We start from the raw sequence: 18,918 nt of genomic DNA on the forward strand, positions 1-18,918 counted from the left end.
TATGTATGTGAAGAGGAATTGATGAACGTAGCTAGATGATTTCCATGCACAGTAATTAGTATAAAAGTTCAAGCCATTATTGCAGTCCTAAAATCAAGCTCACATTGCGAACATTTGTGTTTCAATTAACACATTCATGTTTCACGTGAAATTGCTTAATCCACTGTATATGAGACTAATGAACTTCTGTTAACGTGATTATCGGTGGTAACTGAAAACGTTTATGCAATAAACGCTACTGAATACATGTCTTGCATATTGCGGGAACTAATTGTCTGCTATATTCTCGAAAATAGTGACTTTATCACTCTATTTGTGCGTCTATTAATTAACAAATCTCAATATTTAATTCCAAATTAAAAATTTATCTATCATTACTTATATATATGTATATATAATATTTGAAAACGTACAACTAATAACATAAAATTTACTTACGACGAAAAATATAATTTACATGTATCTATTTATTTTACATTTTTTTTTATTAACTTTTCAATTAAAGAGAATCAATTATCGAATAAACGCGGATACTTGTTACCATGAACCCTGTTAACCAGCCATTCAAAGAGCGCAATTAGCTGCGTGATATTTAAGACTCCGTCGCGAATGAGAGTAATCTCGTCTGTTCTTTCTCCGCGATTTCTCCTTTAATTACCGATCGTCAATCCTGAATAGGTATTATACAGCGCTGCGAAATAAGGAAACGTCGTTTACCTTCCAAATACCATTTTCGAGCGTAGGCGCCCGTTATAAGGCTATTTTTGGCATATTCGCGGCGTAGATGCATTTGCGAAGATATCCTTGAAGCAAAGGATCAACATTTTCCATCTTCCAGACGCGTGACGACCGCAAGGAGACGCGCGAAAGAAAAGAAATTCTAGCCGATGTAAGTTAACGTTACTGTCTGATAAATTCGATTGATACGAATATGACAATGTCCGAAGAATAAGCCAAAAAAAGACCAAGTAGGATAAATCGAGAGAATTTTAGTCATGACATAAAAGGTGGCTTTTTTACCACTTCCTTACAGTAGTATCTATGTTCGTCTTATCTCTGCGTTTTCGTCAGAGTTTAAGAATATCTAGAATAGAATCGAATTTATTAATAGTACAGATTTTTTAAATTCCGACTTATTTAACTTTTTTTTTCGATTTTAGTATAAAGTCAACTTGCCCCACCTCCTAATTTTATGCCTATTTCAATTCACAGTAAAAGACTTTTTAATTCCATTTGATTCAGTCAATTCGGAAAATTTCTTACGGTTGTAATGTATAAATAATTTCGTCACACCGGCATCCCCTTAAGTGGCGCCTAGTGTTTTCACCTCTGGACATACTCCACATTTCCTGCCTCTTTCATTTTGACTATCACACTTTTTCTCTCTTTCTCTCTTTCATTTTAACTACGGCACAGCTCCAGTAACCGATCCTATCAAGGATGCAGTTAATTACACGTCGCGCAACAGCCGAGCCACAAAGTCATCAGGTCTCACTCAAAAAGATCAACAAAAGAGCAGGACCAGACGGGCATCCGCGCGATAGGCTATTCGCATACCTGTCAGCTATTAACCGTTGATGCGAATCACCGTTTTATCCTCGAATTATACAAATCGGGCCGCGTTCTTTGTGCGGACCGATCGACGACCAAGAGAGGAGAGCGAGAAGCCAGGTGATTGCACGAAAGGTCGTGCTTTGACCCGCTCGGCTGGTCCCGCGAGTCACCGTTGTTCCCGCATCAAAGAAATATCTCGTATATTTATCTCTCATTCAATCGAACGAATAAATAATATTTAATGTGATAGCCGATGAAAAATTCGACTCGGCGTCGTTAACAGCTTACGCGCTTACGTCACGTTTTTTGCGCGATGCACTTACGAAAATGTTTTTAGTAGCGCCTTCGCCGCGCGTGAGAAATAATTGCGTCGGATATCGCTGTGGAACGTCTTCATATTTTTCCGCGAACGCAAATATTTCCCAACACTTGGGGGCAGACACCGATAATTAATACTTTTATTACTGTAATAATAAATAGTTTTTATACGTCGTAAGAAAGAAAGAGAAATCGCCGCTAATTACGGTGCTCGAACATTACTCTTCCTCGATCGTATAACACAATCCTTACACATTATCCGACCGTGTAGCACTTAGGAATATTCCTCGCACGCACATGATAACGAAGGATGAGAGAAAGAGGACAACAGCAGAAGAGAGACAGGAAACGGAAGACAGACAAGAGTATGGGTACGCTGCACAATGTTCGGTAAATCATTGGACGTTTATTGCAGTTAATTAGTCGACTGACCGGCTCTGTCAGACTGCTTTGCATGTACCATCAAAGCAGAAGAGCTACACGTGTGCGTGATGGCGCCATGCAAAGTTAATACGTGTCTCCATTCCGTACAAGTAAAGTATGAAGAACGGGACATTATCTTGAACACCGTCAGAATTTCGAGAATTTTATTCAACCCATTCCGGCTACCTACCGACCATTGGATGAGAATTTTAGTAATTGCATCTTCTCCGTTCAGACGCAAGATTCTTCGTGATCGGTTAAGATAAGAAGCAGAATTGTTATAGGACGCTATTGACATTCTACCGATGATCGTATGAATTTCTTTCGTGAATTTCTTATTCTTTAAAAAAATAATTTTACTCTTTACAAAGATATTTTTATAACCGAAGATAACGTCGTTCTTGATCTCATTTCAAATAACCTTTTTTAGAGCAAAATATTAGAAATGCAAGATTTAGTTTTATTAAAATATTTTATTAAAAATAATAAAATGCATTTTTAATAGTTTTAAATATAATATTAAGCAAAAGAATGAAATATTACACGTTTTACTTTGTTATATTTATCATCATATTTTATACTTTGTTTAATATTTCAATTAATTTTAATTTTATTTAATATTATATTTTATTTTATTATGGACAATGTACAATATATTTTTAACTAAAGCATAACGAAGATTGGAAATAATTTCTTCATAGTTTGAGGAACTGCATCTGAACAACACTATTACATGTGAAAGTTGTATCATCGCTCAATGGAAAATAATTAAAGCAGAAATCGTTATATAGGGTCATATAACTAATAAACTCATTACTTGTTTCAATATAAGGTATTCTGAATGGTGTAATATGATTCGCTATATAGCTGACGCTTTACAGTCTAAATTAGTGGACGAAAACATCTAGAGAAAGAGGGAAAAAAAAAGAAAAAAGAAAAAGAAAGAGCGATAAATTTCCGACGCGATATTCGCCCCTGGTTTCTCGACGGCATGAAATGCCGAGAACCAGAAAAACGGTACACGCTGGACTCAGCTTCCTTGTTAAGGTAATATGATTTGTAGGCGAATGATTAATCAGCCGTCACCTGCGCTATGCGAATCGCGCGCTGATCAATCGCCAATCGCCGTGAAGAGATAATAAATGTGAAATACGATTGGCATTAAGCGAGAGATATTAACGCAAGTATTGTACTAGAAAAGATTCACGCGTGCCTGATATTAAATCGAAATGGATTGTTCGTCCCTACTATTATTCAATGAGGAGCCATTTCATGTCAGACTAACATTTTTTTAAAATGTAAATAAATAATTTCCCTAAACTTTAATCGGTTCAAAATATATTGTAATACAAGAAATTTTAAAATTACTGAGGTTTGTAAAATTTAAATTTTATGGTTGTAAAATTTATAATTTTCAGAAAAATATTTTAAACAAATTGACGTTTTTGATATGTGTAAATAAGATCACTCGCATACTTACTTCTTAATTATATCCATAGTCGGTATTTTTCTTCCTGGTATAGCAATCTTCTCGTATTTAACGCCAGCATTTGTAAATTCCTACAACAGAACCGTTAACAAAAACATAAACAATTACATGCATATTGTTGCGTAATAGAAGTAGAATATTCTCCGTCGCATGAAACGCAGATGCATTAATAGAACACGTACTGAATTGAACACGCGTGTAATTTGATCGAAGCTATTGTCCTGTTAAACCGTCCCGGCGCACTCATTAGCATCACTAATTATCACACATAAAACCGTCAATTACAAACAATGCGGATAATCATAGTTTCTGAGTACAAGCGTGTCATTCAAGCATGATGTAAACTGAACGTTCGGAAACCGAAACAATCGATCGTTAAATACGAAATTTGCAAGGGCGGAAAGAAAAATACGACTTTGTAGATTAATCGACACGAGTAAAAGAGAGATTCACAATCATTTGTATTTTAGAAAATATTCTTTAATATATACGAGTATCTGCCTAGAAGCAACAACAAGTCTTGCACATTCATGAATCTCTCTATTATCTCTCAATTATCACTTATAGTTGATTTCAAATCTCAAAAGCACTAACAAATTGAAATAAAAAATAAATCATTGCGAAAAAATATTAAATATTAACAATATCTACGTACATTTAACAAAAATCAATTATCAGTAAAAAAATTAATTTCAAAAAATGTAATATTTTGTGCTGCGTTAACATTGATTATCTTTAATTATTAAAAAATGTCACTTAACGATAACAATAGTAATACAAGCGTAACTGTAATCTGAGTGATGTCAGATAACAGTTACCACTCGTTTTTCCACTCTGATGACAGATCACGTCATAATAATCAATCTTTTTGACTTTGCTTTTAGCGAGATATTAGAAACTCAATCTTGGTGATCGTGCACTATTGCGCTTAATGGCTATATCGAACTTATTTTCTTTTCTCCAGCCGTCAATAATGCGCAAGAAATTCTTTCGTTCAAGAATATCTCCGATTCTCAATCTCAACAAAAACAAAATCATAATAAATCAGAAAGGAAAATAAGAAATTTAGTGATAAAAAAAAATATATTTATAAATTCTCTGCTCCAATAAAAGAGATTTTCTATAATCGTATAATGGATCTTATCATATTATATTTCTGAGATTTTCAGAAGATGAAAGTAGAAAAATTAGCATGTATCATATGTATGAATTGGAAGGATTTCGTATATATGTAAACATACACAAAACTGAGAAAATAAAAGACACATTTGATAAAATCTTCACGAACCGGTATGCGAGATCCTTTGTCTCTACAATCTTGTTTTTCCCATAACATCAGACAAGAAAATTAAAGGACCGACTAAGCGCTTCATTATACATGTATAATGCGCTCTAATTAGACGTGGGCGACACCGAGAGATCTCTCTGTTAATTATCGTTGCCCTACAACGCTATTGATGTTCACAGCGGCGTGTATAATGTTTTTAAAACATATCCCCTAGGATTCTTCACTCTCATCGCGTGGCAAATGGTTGTCCAAACGTCGGTAGGGCCGAGACAAAAAGCAGAAGATGAAGCGACCGAACCAACTCTATGACTTATTAATATAATTGATCGGTCTTCGGTCCTTTTCTCTGACAGCTTTGACCCAGAAAACGTCGCGGACATATCCCCATTCGACATAACGACTCGGACAGTCAGTTAACCGATCGAGTCGTGGCAGCCGGCTATTCCAAAAATCTAATAATAAGTTCATTAGCTCAGTCTCTCTTCCCTCGCTACAAATTAGTCAGACCGCTCTCGAGTGTTCTCAAGTTGAAATTGACCCCGATGCAATATTAGGATGTCAAGGCAAGAGCGGGAATGAAGAAGAGGAAATGAAATCGAGAAAGACAGACAGACGAACAGCGATAATAGATAGTTGAACCATCAAGTTTGAGAAAAAAAAGAAAGAATCTGTATATCTGCTTGATCAAGGAATGCAGTAGATGACAGCTTGCGGGAAAGTGAGAAGACGTCTCTTGTTTCGAATTACTAAAAGGTAAAGGAGCAAGTGCATAAACATAGCGAATTACGACTTGAAATTCGAACGATACGCGATATGTTTCCGCATTAAATTCATGTGAAAACGTCAGTACTATTTCATCAGACGATACTGCCTGCATATCGGCCCCTTTTTAATCGCATGGAACGATCTCAAATTTATTTTTTACGTTCTGTATTAAGTTTACAATATTTATTTCAAAATTATCAGTATATATTAATTATCGAGTATACAAGGTGACCATTATTATTCACAAATCGGTGAAAATCGGTCGTTTGGTTCCGCTAAATTTAAGTTTCAGCTTTGTATCTCTTACCTTTTTATCGTAGTAGCGGCACGTATTGGTCAAGTCGATGATATACTTGAGATGAGGAAACGTTTCCAGCAATATTGCCGTAGTAAATCTGCAACAACGGATATGACCGGATTATAGTGTGCGCGCTGAGTGGCGTTTCAATTTATTGATCGATCGTAAAATCCCTGCTACTTAAATCATAAAATGTCTTTCTTGGCTTATAGACATAGAAAAGATAGGAGAACCTATAGTTAGTTAAAATGGCGTACGGCGGAAAGATTCTTTTCGAGAGGGGCGCGATCTGTACGACTGGATGATATATTAAGGAAAGCAAGGAATCTCTGAGGTTCCAAACGAAAGGGATTGGATTAGGCGGGGGTGTCGGCCCAAATAGTTTCACCATCCCTTTCGATATATCAAAACCTTTTGAGAGACGTACCAGGTGCATGCGTGCGTGCGTGCGTGCGTGCGTGCGTAGATACAGAAACGAGCACGACCATGCTTTGCCTCGAACGATTCCTCATAAATAAACAACTCTCGCTCGTGTCCGCGCCGAGATGTTATTAAAAAAAACTTGTGAAATTTATTAGGATACTAGTCGATTTAAAAGCAATTAGCGGCGAGCTAATGTGACTCGATAGATTTATGTAATTAACCAAGTGAGAAGTATCACGTCTCTTCCGAGCGCACCACTATAATCATTACTATAATTTCCACGAGCATCACGATTTATTGGCAAACGACTAATATTCCTTTTTTTTTTTCGCGCATTGGATTACCGCGGCGCGACACCACTCCTTCGTCGATCTCGCTAATGCTTTAGTACGCTCATGCATCATCTCCTGTCCACAAGGAGAGAAATTCTGCACCATGCTCTAAACGCCGTACAGATATCGAGATGAAAAAGAAGCTGTCAGCGACGGTGTTTACACGAGAGGTGTCCAAAAGACAAGTCATCCCGATACTCACCGTTGGGTTGGCTGCAGATTTCTCGCTATGGCCTGAAACAAAAAAGAAGACAACATTCATCACCAAGAAAACGTGAGCGAGAAATAATTAATAGCTCTTAGCTTATAGCGACAGCTGCAAATGCACAGTGCTTCGGAAGAAATTTTAAACAGAAACTCTGAACGACTTCATCTCTGCAATGATTACCATCACTGCATACCTTCGTCTCATGAGACCTATATGATATCGCAAGTCATCTCCCATTTCTGATTAATTAATAGCGCAAGCTTAATATGCCGCACGAGACGATCACGCGCCACGATCACGGATCGCATATCGCTAACAAGATTGATTGACTTGAGTCTCACGTTAAATTACGATACGTTATAACGTCGGTGATGAACACCGGTGAGAGAAACTTTAAAGGCATGTTCCCGCCACAGAACGATGACTTGATGATTGTAACACCCGCACTTCTTCGGGTAAGGAAAACATCGATATCAAAGACACGTAGTTTACTGACCCTACCTTATTCATACCGTCACAATACATTTTTTTGTAAAATTTTAAAGACTTTGCAATAATTAGGTACATCATTGAATTTATTCATTATTCAGTACCCATTTCATTCATATTTTTTAATGATATGGGAGAAAAATGAGCTATTAGTGTTATATAGAGTGAGAACAAAATCTATTTTGCTGATCTAAAAATTTAGTTACCTGAGATCTGAAAATAATTTTACTGAATCATCGAAATAATTATGTAGAAAATTTAATTATACTGAGCAATGCTGCAAAAAATTTTGATATTCTACAACCAGTTTAAACATCCTATATAATTTTTTAATGACCCAATAAAATGACTTTCAGATCTATAGCTAAAATTTTAGATATTTCATTAAAGCTACCCTTTTCATATATTGGGTCATCTAAAAAGTATCCGCGGTTTTTAGATGACCTAATATAATATAACCAGATAGAGGCGATTTCTTGTACAAAAATAAAACGCAGAATACATTTTTTTCATAAAAGGCTTTGTTTTAAAGAAAATCAAGTTTGAAAATCGTGTTGAGTACACATGCACTTAATGAAGATATTTGTGTAAAGATAGTGTAAACGTGATTAATTTACGTAACGTTAACACGACTTCACGAATGACAAGATTTAAAAAATGTAAAAAATAGTTAAACTTTATTTTATTAAGAGGAAAACTACTTATCTTAGGTCTCGGACGAAAAAAAATTATTCTGTATTTTCGATTTATTTTTGTACAAGAAATCGTCCCTCGTTCGATTGTACTACAGGTTTGTCCTCATCCTGTATTTCTCGGAATGTATAAAAATTTAGTTAATGCAATTTCAAGAAAGTAATAATATAGTGCGTACTATTTATACACGCTCGTTTAGATCAACAGGCGTAGAAGAATACGGTGCAAAGTAAATTGAAACTTTCGTTAATCGGCTTATACGTCGCACCCGCTATGGGTGGGCTAATGTTAATTATAGGTTTAGACGTAACTATCCGATTGGCTGGGCGGAGAGATCGTATCTACGGATGAGTACGGAATGAGTATCGGTCGCATTAATAACGGACTAGTGGTATGGCTTTCATATCCGAACGTAATAATCCGACATTGACTAGGCGTGAGATATTTCCTTATCTTGTTTATAACCGCTCCTGTTGTTCGTACGTTTCATCCCAAAATGTAATTTCGCGATTTCATAATCAAACACAATTTATGAACTGCATATATTAAACATATGCTTACATGCATTAAAATATAAAAATCATTTATACTCTCTATATATATATAAATGCACTTCTTAATATATTAATATCCTCCGTAATTTTAAAGATACAATTGATTTTTTATTGTAAATTCTGAAAATAAATTTAAAATTATAAAAAGTAAGTACAATGCAATCCAATTTCTGTGATAGTAAAAAAATTCGTCATTACAACTTTTATAAATATGTAAGAATTTTTTTAGATTTTTTTAGTCTAAAATAATATAAAAATCTATGTTAAAGTTCGAAGACCCAGGTTGCAGACGAAGTGTGAAAATTTCGCATTGTCAAAGATTTAATAATTATTAGGTGTATTAGAAAGTTCCGTCCGTTTTTATGCAAAAAGTATGATTATATTTAAGAAATAAGATGAAAACGTACAATCAAAATATTATCCATCGTTAGCGATGACTTTTTCCCATCTTTCGGGCAGTAAGCGAATTCCGCGGCGAAAGAATGACTCATCTTTGGAGGCTATCCACTCAGAGACCCATTTTTCGACATCTTCACAAGAATTGAAGGGTTCCTCTGCAAGTGCGTGTGCCATCGATCGAAACAAGTGATAGTCGGAAGGGGCACAGTCTGGTGAATAAGCCACATAGGATAGCACTTCCCAGCGAAGTGCTTCTAACATTTCCTTAACGAGTTTTGTGACACGCGAGGTTGTCGTGGCAAGATCACTTTATGCTGTCTCGTTTCATAATTTGGTCGTTTTTTTTGCAATGCTCGGCTCAAACGGATAATTTGTTTTCGGTAGAGATCTCCTGTGACTGGATCCCTTTGATCAGATTTCAACAGCTCATAGTACACTACACCCTGTTGATCCCACCAAATACAGAGCATTGTCTTCTTTCCGTGAATATTCCGCTTTGGCGTCGATGTCGATGGTTGACCTGGATCGCAAATGGTTTTTCGGTGTTTGGGGTTATCGAAGTAGATCCACTTTTCATCACTAGTCAATTCGGTGCAAAAATCTCTTTTTTTGTTGCTTAGCAAGCAGAATTTCGCAGGTGGTCTTTCAATGTCTCTTGGCTTCAGTTCATATGGGACCCATTTTCCTTCCTTGTAGATCTTTCCTAAGGCTTTCAAACGATTGGAAATAACAGATTGAGTACAATTTAACGTTTCTGCAAGTTGTTTTTGCATTTGACATGAGTTTTCATCCACCAATGCCTGCAATTCTTCGTCTTCAAATGCTTTTGGCCGTCCAGAACGCTCTTTGTCCTCCACATATCAAAATCACCACTTTTAAAGCGTCGAAACCATTCTCTGCATGTTTTATCGGAAGGAGCACTATCACCATAAACTTCTACAAGCATTCGATGAGCTTCAGTTGCAATTTTCTTCCATTTGAAGCAAAAGATTAACACTTCGCGCAAATGACGCTTATTTGGCTCAAATGTCATTTTTGATGCGGTAAAAAGCAATGTTATTGATGCAAACGTATACTTTTATATACTGAATTTTATTGACAGATGATAAAATTAAAAAATTAAACTTGGTTTAGACATTAGAGTTATCGACACTTCTAGCTATAGTTACTCCTCGCTAGATGGACGGAACTTTCTAATACACCTAATAAATGTAATTTAAGATTTAATAAATGTAAATACTCCTGTTTTTAATTCAATGTAATTTCTTATAATTTTTAAATAGTAGTTAATTAGATTATAATTAGAATATAATATCAGTCCTTAATGTCGCGAATGATGCTGTAACATTAACAATTCAGTAATTATGCACTGAGAAAAATTTTTGAAAAAGGAATAAACTAGAAAATTCTGATTATGTCAGAATTCTAATTATCTCAACTAGAATTATGATAGATTCAATAGAAAAATTTTGATTTGTCACTTTTCAATCAGAATTCCAATTAATACAATTAGGCACTTTTTCCAATGTGTATAATTCGTATGTAAGAACATAAAATTAAAAATTCACAACAAACAATGCCACGACGCAATCGTGGCTGGTGAATGCCAGCGTGTATCTCGCTTTGATGAGTCGAGATTCGCGTATTTGCGCTCCAAGTAAGGACAGAAGGCGCGAGGTAAATGCAAGGATTTACGAGCCTTCTGGGGAGAGGACATTCGCGGCACTCCTCAACGAAAAGACCGAGAACGCAAACCACGATGAACGGAGAAGAGTCCAAAGGACGGAAAGAAGATGAAAATAAAAGAGGAAAAGAGAAGGAGGATAGAGGATACAGGTAGCTTTGGACCACCTGCGAAATTTACTAACCCCACTCGCGGCAGGAGCAGTTTATTTTTCGCACGATATACTCCATTCCTCGCAGTTGACAGCCGAATCGCTCTCTCCGCTGATTCTACTATTCAATTTCACGATCCTTAGTCTAATATATGGGCCCGTCTAAATCAGGATTATCGGACCGCGCCTGCATTGTGAATCTTCCTGACGGTTCGCACGAGTTCACGCAGCATTCGACGCGCGTCAGAAAGTTTCTTGCTATACATACCTTTCAATTTTCACCTTCTAGCATCGCGAAAGTTTTGGAAATCATCTGTTTTTATAATTATTTAAAATATATTGATTTCAGAATTAAATATTATTCCATATAATATACATTTCTACTCTATTTTATATTATAATAATTAAACTTTTTATTGTACATCAAAGAAAGAATTTAATAGCTATTAAATATTAAATAAAATAATTTCAATCAAATATTATATCGATTAATAATCAAAAATAATTTCACTTTTCTAAATTTTTAAATAAGTAAAATTATTTTTTGTTATATTAATCAAACATTTAATTGAAATTATTTCACACAACATTTGATAACTATATTACCAGATTTTTTTCAGTATAAGAAAAATATTTTTAAAATAATTTTATAATTTCTTATATAAAATATTAATGAACTGAATAGATAGAATAAAGTTTAACCTTATAAAAAAAAAACAAATAAATTATAAATCATAAAATGCATACGATGCATTTCAAATCCAAGTATGAAAAAAGTAACTTCAATATGTACGTTAGTTTCCCATATAAAAATTTAACACACTATACACTGCAACAAATATGGATTTATACATTTAACGTATAATATAGTGCCATTTTTACACAGAAAACTAAATAACACACATATATTAATATCATTTTTTACTATTAAAGTCACTTAGATTTACAGATGGAAGTCAAAAACTTCACATGCACGCACGACAAATTTGATCGGGTGAAAATAACAACGGAATATAAACAGATGTTAAATTATATTTCGCTCCGTGCTAATAATCCCCTGATTCCCCTGTAAAGCGCATGATGTATATTTTTGTTTAACATTCGATGAATAATAAAGATAAAATGATACTTCATGTCAATCATGTGCATCATACACTTTATGGAATGCAACCAATAAGTATATATTTTAACGATTCAAAGATGAACAAAGACCATAGGCAGATTTATTAAGATAAAAAAGAAAATTACATTTACCAGAAGGCATATCGAAATATTTTTATGTATCAATATATAATATAAGTATATATCGTTATGCGATGGAAAATTTGAGTAGGTCATAAAAATTCGTAAAAATAAGTGTTGATCAAATACGCAACGTGGTACGAAGCCATCGTGAAAAAATGTGATCTTCGTGCGCGACGTAGGCGTTGGCCAACGGTAGGTATCGGTGATATTTATTGGAAATATTTACGAGGGGTGAGCTTCCACGCCTTTGTACCGAGTGGGCCGTAATATTTCCAAGGTCCTTACCTGGTCGACGGCGTAATCTCGGCGAAACTGGCGTGAGAACTCTGGCGAGCGACGAGTAACCGCAAATTCAGGTGCGACGTATTGATAATAATATAATTGACGTTTCAAAACATGAAATAATGTATTGCAAGCCGTAAAAAAATTATTATTCTACAACAAAAATTGTTACACAGTTACGAATAGATATCTACTTTCTATATACTTTCGCAAAAAATATAGAAAAGAAAAAATATCTTGATTCTTCTGTATCTAACTTTTAAAGTCATAATTATGAGAAATCAATCTGTAAAAGTAAAAATCTAAATAAGAACTCCATTAATTATATTAAAATTATGAAAATGAGATGTTGATTTCGTAAAAATAAATTTGCAGCAGCTGAATAATTCTCATATCTCTTCAAAAGCACAATACACCGTAAATTAGCGAAGCAAAATTAGTCTAATGTAAACTGGGACGGCACAGCAATTCAAAGGACGATGCGAACAATGGCGAGCAAACAGAAGCACTTTCGTAATAGAAATAAGCGAAACGTCGTCAAATTCCACGTGTTACTAGGTTACTGTATACTCCATGAATTGCTCGTAAACTCCTATTTTCCTGAATAAGCACGGCGAACGTAAAAAGTGAACCAAGCAGAACATTATCTAAAAAAATCATTCTACCTCACTTAACAATTCAATCAGAAGTATCTTTCAAAATTATCTTCACAAACAAGTGTCATCCGAAGTTTATTGTATATTAATTGCTGAAAATCATAAGAAAACACATTATTTCTATAATGATCAATGAGCAATTAAATAATTTTCTGCTAGCAATAAAATTATTTAAGATCAATGCTTTATATTAAAATCAATTTTTTTTTAACTTATATGTAAAGACAATAATAATTAATTTTATTAATTAATCTAAGAAAGATTTTTTAAAACAGATAGTATTTTACAAATGATAGATCAGATTTATAATATTTGTCTTAAACTTCAAAACTTTATATTATTATCATTTATACAAAAAGAATTATATTATCTAGAATAAGAAGATACAAGTAATGCAGATTTACCGCGAATTAAACCTACGAACGAGAGGGAAGAAAAAAGAAGTCAACGATTTGCGAGAGGAGCATTTTACTGCATGAGAGAGTGAGCGACATTTCTATATGCGTTTTCATATAGAGCTATGCAGGGAAGCCATATAGACTGCTATATGACCATCTTGAACTGATATATGCGTGACGTTATTCGTATCCACTTACTTCCTCGTTTGGCAGAAGATTCGAAGCGATCTGAAATGGGTCACCTACGCGGTTAGAAGACATGTACGACAACACGACGACGCGTCGCTTGCTAGTCATCATTAATAACTTTTTAGTCACTGAAAGCTGTATCATTGACTGTATATGAATTCGAGAGACGTCAAAAGTTATAAATTCGAGAAAATAAAAAATCTGGGCATCTTTGCTGTTGAATAAGGATTTTAATTTTAACGTAATTAAATGAATTTTATAATTATATAATTTGTCGTTCTGTCATCACATCATATAATTTATATATCATAACACATGGATCTGTTTTTGTGAATGAATATATTTCTTAACACGTAGAAAGTAATTTCAGTTACATATGATATTGGATAATAAATGGCTCCGTTTAGCTGAAAAAGCAGCTTTGCTACTATTGTAAGATTCATTAATATAATTGGTTTCCTTAATAATAATTGGTTTGTACATTTAAATTCAATGAGAAAGAGAGAGTAAGAGCCAATTATATCAAAGAATTTTACAACAGTTTCAAAGCTGCTTTTTCTGCTGTACGCAGCTAATGAAATGTAAATCCATTAATCTCTGCTTCCCGTGTATGCAGTAAACTATCTCAAAAGTTGAATGCCTTCGTAAGGATCTATGAAAATTGATTCTCTATCCCCCTTCTTTAATAATCGCACCTCAGTTCGACATTCTGCGGCGTTTTTATGATTTCACGATTTCTAAAAAGATTCAAAGCTGATCGATACGTCGATTAGCGACCACTCCTCAGGTTCCTTTGTGTACAGTGAATCGACTATTAGCGGGTTTCCAAGAGATATCATCGGTCATTATGCGGCGGTGAAATACAAAGTATCTCGAAAGTACGTCTTACTGAGTTTTGCGTAAAAATTTTATGGACAAATAATAAATTTGAAACGTACTATGAAATCGCGCATGCCGATTTACGCGTGAGAAGAGATCAACCAAATGATTTCGGCAAAAAGATTTCGGTCAAAATTCTCAAACAGATACAACGAGGAGCAAAGAGAGAGAGATTAAATCGTTTGTATCAGCAATACGTCAAGGTTTATTCCTTAATACATGAATGCTACGATCACTCGAGAATTGATTATAGGCATTGTATTACCGCGATATGACGACGTAGCCTCGCCATTCTGTATGGATAACGAATTAGTACCGTTCCGACACGTGGCTTTATAGACTACCATCCGCGCCGCGTGTTTCCTATCACCAACTATCGTGAACGTTTGGCACAGCACGGCGAAAGCGGGAACATGTTTCCTGAGCATGTATAAATAATAAGGCCGCGTCGACAGTCGCTATAATTCAATTCACACCTGATAACCACGTCCATAGAATTTCCATATTACAGGCCGCAATAAAATTAAAAATATTTTCAGGGCGGTCCGCGCGCCCCGGGGGGTCTGCCTCTCCTTATTCCTGCCCAGCAGACGAGAATTGCGATCCTTCGTGTTTGCCGACATCACGAATTTGTTCCCCGAATTTGTTTCTCGTTGTCGCCGGTGGTCCGTCGTCGGCTGTGACATACGAGGGAATATATGCAAAAACGATACCGCGAAACTGATATTTATATGCCAGATCGGGGCGATATTAGACGCTAGACAAGTAATTACGATGAATCTTACGTGGATGAATGATAATCTATTGGCGAGACATTCAGCAAGAAGCTAATGAATATTTGCTTTCTATCATCATGTTTTATTATAAGCGACACGCGTAGATTAGAATATAGACTTATGATACCATTAAATCTTAACAGACAATAATCTAATATATAATCTTTCTTATTTCTTCCTTTAATTTATTAGAGTTCAAACAGTTAAAACTGTTGGCACTCTGACAGTTAAAAATACATAAACAGTAGATTCTTATCAAGTACGAAACACTTTCAATTAATTAATTGCATTTTCTTAGAAAAGGCGGTAAAAATAAAAGCTGAAGAAAGATTAACAAAATATTATAATTGTTAAAAATAAATATTACTTTTAATAAAACTGTTTTTCAATTCATTTTGCGTTAAATATAGAACGTATACGTCAATTGTGAGAGTGCTTTATTATACTTAAAAAAAAGCCAAAGCTGTAATATGCTATCATACATTATTCATAAAATTGTTAATGCGTTACTAATTTAGAAATAGCAAAATAAATTTAATAAACTGTGCAAAAATAGATCGATATAAACCGCGCAGGATTATATCAATTTTCCACAGGCACAGTGTTACAATATCGACACAATGTATAGTCTCCCTTTGTAGCAATCGCGACGTCGTCGACATGCATTAAGGAATATTACGGGTGAGTATCGCAAAGGACATTATAACGCTTTCGTGTGAGTAGTGTCGAATGGAGGAGCCCTAGTAGACTCTCTAAAGTTACGTTGCGTGCCATCATTTTGCGGCGTCGAACTTCCGGTATTCACGACGCAGTTACAGCAAACGGCCGAAATGACTTATACCGACATTGGCATTTCCTAGTCAGGATCGAACTTTTCCACATTACTTTTATTACAAATTTCTTACGGACGAAGCATACTGCAAGATCGTAACAATGCCCGAGGAATCGCATTAAGTCGCCAATGATGCCGTTATTACGGCAACAAGAAAGATCCCAGCAACCCTTCGTCTTTATCGACACTGAACGGTGTTTCTCTCCCATTTTTTCTCTTTCTCTTTTTTTTCTATACCCAGGTCATGCCCCTGAAGAACAGAGTCTCGTCGGCGTGCCAGCGGTTCCAACGAATTGATTGTTTTAGCTACGGGGGTGAGAATACATTATACATTAACGAAAGACCGGCGCGACCGAAGACAAGATTAACGATCCGCAAGTATTTATGGCCGTGACTTGTCGGGATCGTTTAAACAAATGTTTGTTTCTTGCCTCGGTGCGACCCCGCCTCGTCAGTTTCTCGAGAAGGAAAGGCAAGGTAAGAAGATTTCCCGAAGATCTTAAGGTTCGCAGCTGCTGCTGATGGCGCCGTCAGTGTGCCCGGTTACCCCCCAAAACACATTCGTTCGCAGTTGACTGACTTTGTATCTCCCTCTTTTTCTCCATCAGCCACCATGCTTCATCGCTTTTCGCCAAATACGCGCGTCTCCATGAAATTCGTTCGTGCGCAACGGAAACAGATCGCGACCAATGGATACCGCGTATCGCCAGCTAAACAAATAATTCCTCCGATATTGCTCTATAACGCGCGTAACCAATCGCGTGGTCTTCCCCGATAGATTCAACGCACCGGTTACGCAAAGATTTATATGACACAAGCACCGCCTGCCGTCGTGCTGCGCCTTTTTCTCGAGAACGTTGGAACTAATCGACGGTGCAACAGAACCGGTGGGAGGCGGCCGCGGGGCCAATAAATTCGGAAATTTCTTCACGTGTCATCCTCGCGTCCGGTGACGCTCTCGTAAACAGACGGGCGATCTCGCAGAGGGGAGGATCAGGCCTCCGACCACCAGGATAGAGCGGGTCCAAAGAAGACGGAAACGAGGGGAACGGAAGAGAGAAAGAGACAGAAGACCGGGAAAATTTCGACGATGCGGGGAAGGGTGACGATAGCGGGGGTAGGATACAGAACAGTGGGCGCCGGCTCATACGCGCGCCATTCAAAGGAAATTTATGTACCAGAAGCATAAAGCCAGCGCCGCGTCTCTCGGGTCGAACCAGCCGTGGCATCCAAACCACCGGCAAATCCACAATCGTTCGTTCCTTTCATCCCCTCAATCTCTCTTTTTTCATCTTGCCCTCCCCCCCTCCCTCCCTCCTCTCTCTGTTTTGTTTTCCCTCTCTTTTCTTCTTCAGCTTGCACGATACAATCCAAGCAGATACTGCACTTCGTCACGTATAATGATGCTGGATGTGGAATGGGAGAAATCGAGCGAAGAAAGAATGTAGAGGGCAAGATCGGGATGGGCGCGAGGAGGGAGGCACTAGTTGAGAAATAAAGGAAAAGTAATACTATTGCCTCCTCAACGATTCCCATCGCTCTGTGAGAATTTCCCGCGGAACATTTGCGGTCCATTATTTCCCTCGTACTCATATCAAGAGGGTCGGTTGGTGCACATACTGAACAAATGGCCCTTACGTCTCTACTATATTTTCTAAAAGAAAAAAAACTGTTATCACCTTCGAGCTCGTTTGCGTACTTTATGTTACCATACGAAATGTCATTTAACTTTTGAAAAAAAAATAATCATAATCGTCCATCCATAAAATATGATAAAGCATTCTAGAAATTGTATCGTAATATATATCGGATGAATATGTTGCAAATTTTTATAAAAAAGTTGATACCTATATTAAAAATTTAAATATATTAAAAGTTTCCTAATTTTGTCGATAACGAAAATATGCCATGCGAAAATCTGTTATGCAATCTTTTTAGATAAAATTTTTTTATATTTTAGAGAATGGTACAGATAGTATACAGATATCTATGCATGCAAATATTCATTCGTTAAATAAGCTCTTTATGACTTCTATTTAAAAGATTATATCCTTTTCAATCAAAGAATATTAATTATATATTATTTCATAAATGTCTGTCGAAAATCTAGAAATTTTTGTAAAGAAACGATAACAAGAATAAATAAGACTTATAATTTTACGATATACATTTATAATATATATTCTTCCAATAGGAGTCAGACAAGTAATGACTGTCAAAATTTTATTCTGCGAGCCACGTCCGTAAAGAATAATACGTTATAAAAAAAATAGAGAAAGAAGTAAAATTGAGAACAAAGATTAAATCGTGGCTAATAATGCTTTTTTATTCATCAAATTAAAATCTTAAGGAATTATTTTTATTTATCCACATTTGTAATAAATACGAAACTATGAATTTATAAGTATTATTTACGTCAAGGATAAATCTCACAACGTTGACACAAAAACATACTAAATTGTATCTTGTCAAAAACTCTACGATCCGTTGAATTGCATTATAGACATCACAGACATCCTAATCAGTTGAGTATATCTTCCAGATTCTTTATGACTATGCGCGTCACTGTTTTACTGTGCACGTACGTGTATAA

The 18,918-nt window shown here is 35.7% G+C and overlaps 1 protein-coding gene across 2 annotated transcripts in view; it reads right to left on the reverse strand.

Annotated features, from left to right (window-relative positions):
• Positions 1–18,918, reverse strand: part of LOC105154874 (uncharacterized) — a 51,277-nt gene that overhangs the window by 21,188 nt on the left and 11,171 nt on the right. For both annotated transcript variants that reach the window (XM_011070654.2, XM_087409414.1), the window contains exons 3-5: positions 7,093–7,124; positions 6,145–6,232; positions 3,776–3,855 (exon numbers count right to left, since the gene is read on the reverse strand). In XM_011070654.2, coding sequence (XP_011068956.2) covers positions 3,776–3,855; positions 6,145–6,232; positions 7,093–7,124 — 200 coding nt within the window. The remainder of the gene's footprint in view (positions 1–3,775; positions 3,856–6,144; positions 6,233–7,092; positions 7,125–18,918) is intronic.

The sequence above is a fragment of the Acromyrmex echinatior genome, chromosome 1 (genome assembly GCF_024713525.1).
Source record: "Acromyrmex echinatior isolate Ae372 chromosome 1, ASM2471352v2, whole genome shotgun sequence".
Taxonomy (NCBI): domain Eukaryota; kingdom Metazoa; phylum Arthropoda; class Insecta; order Hymenoptera; family Formicidae; genus Acromyrmex; species Acromyrmex echinatior.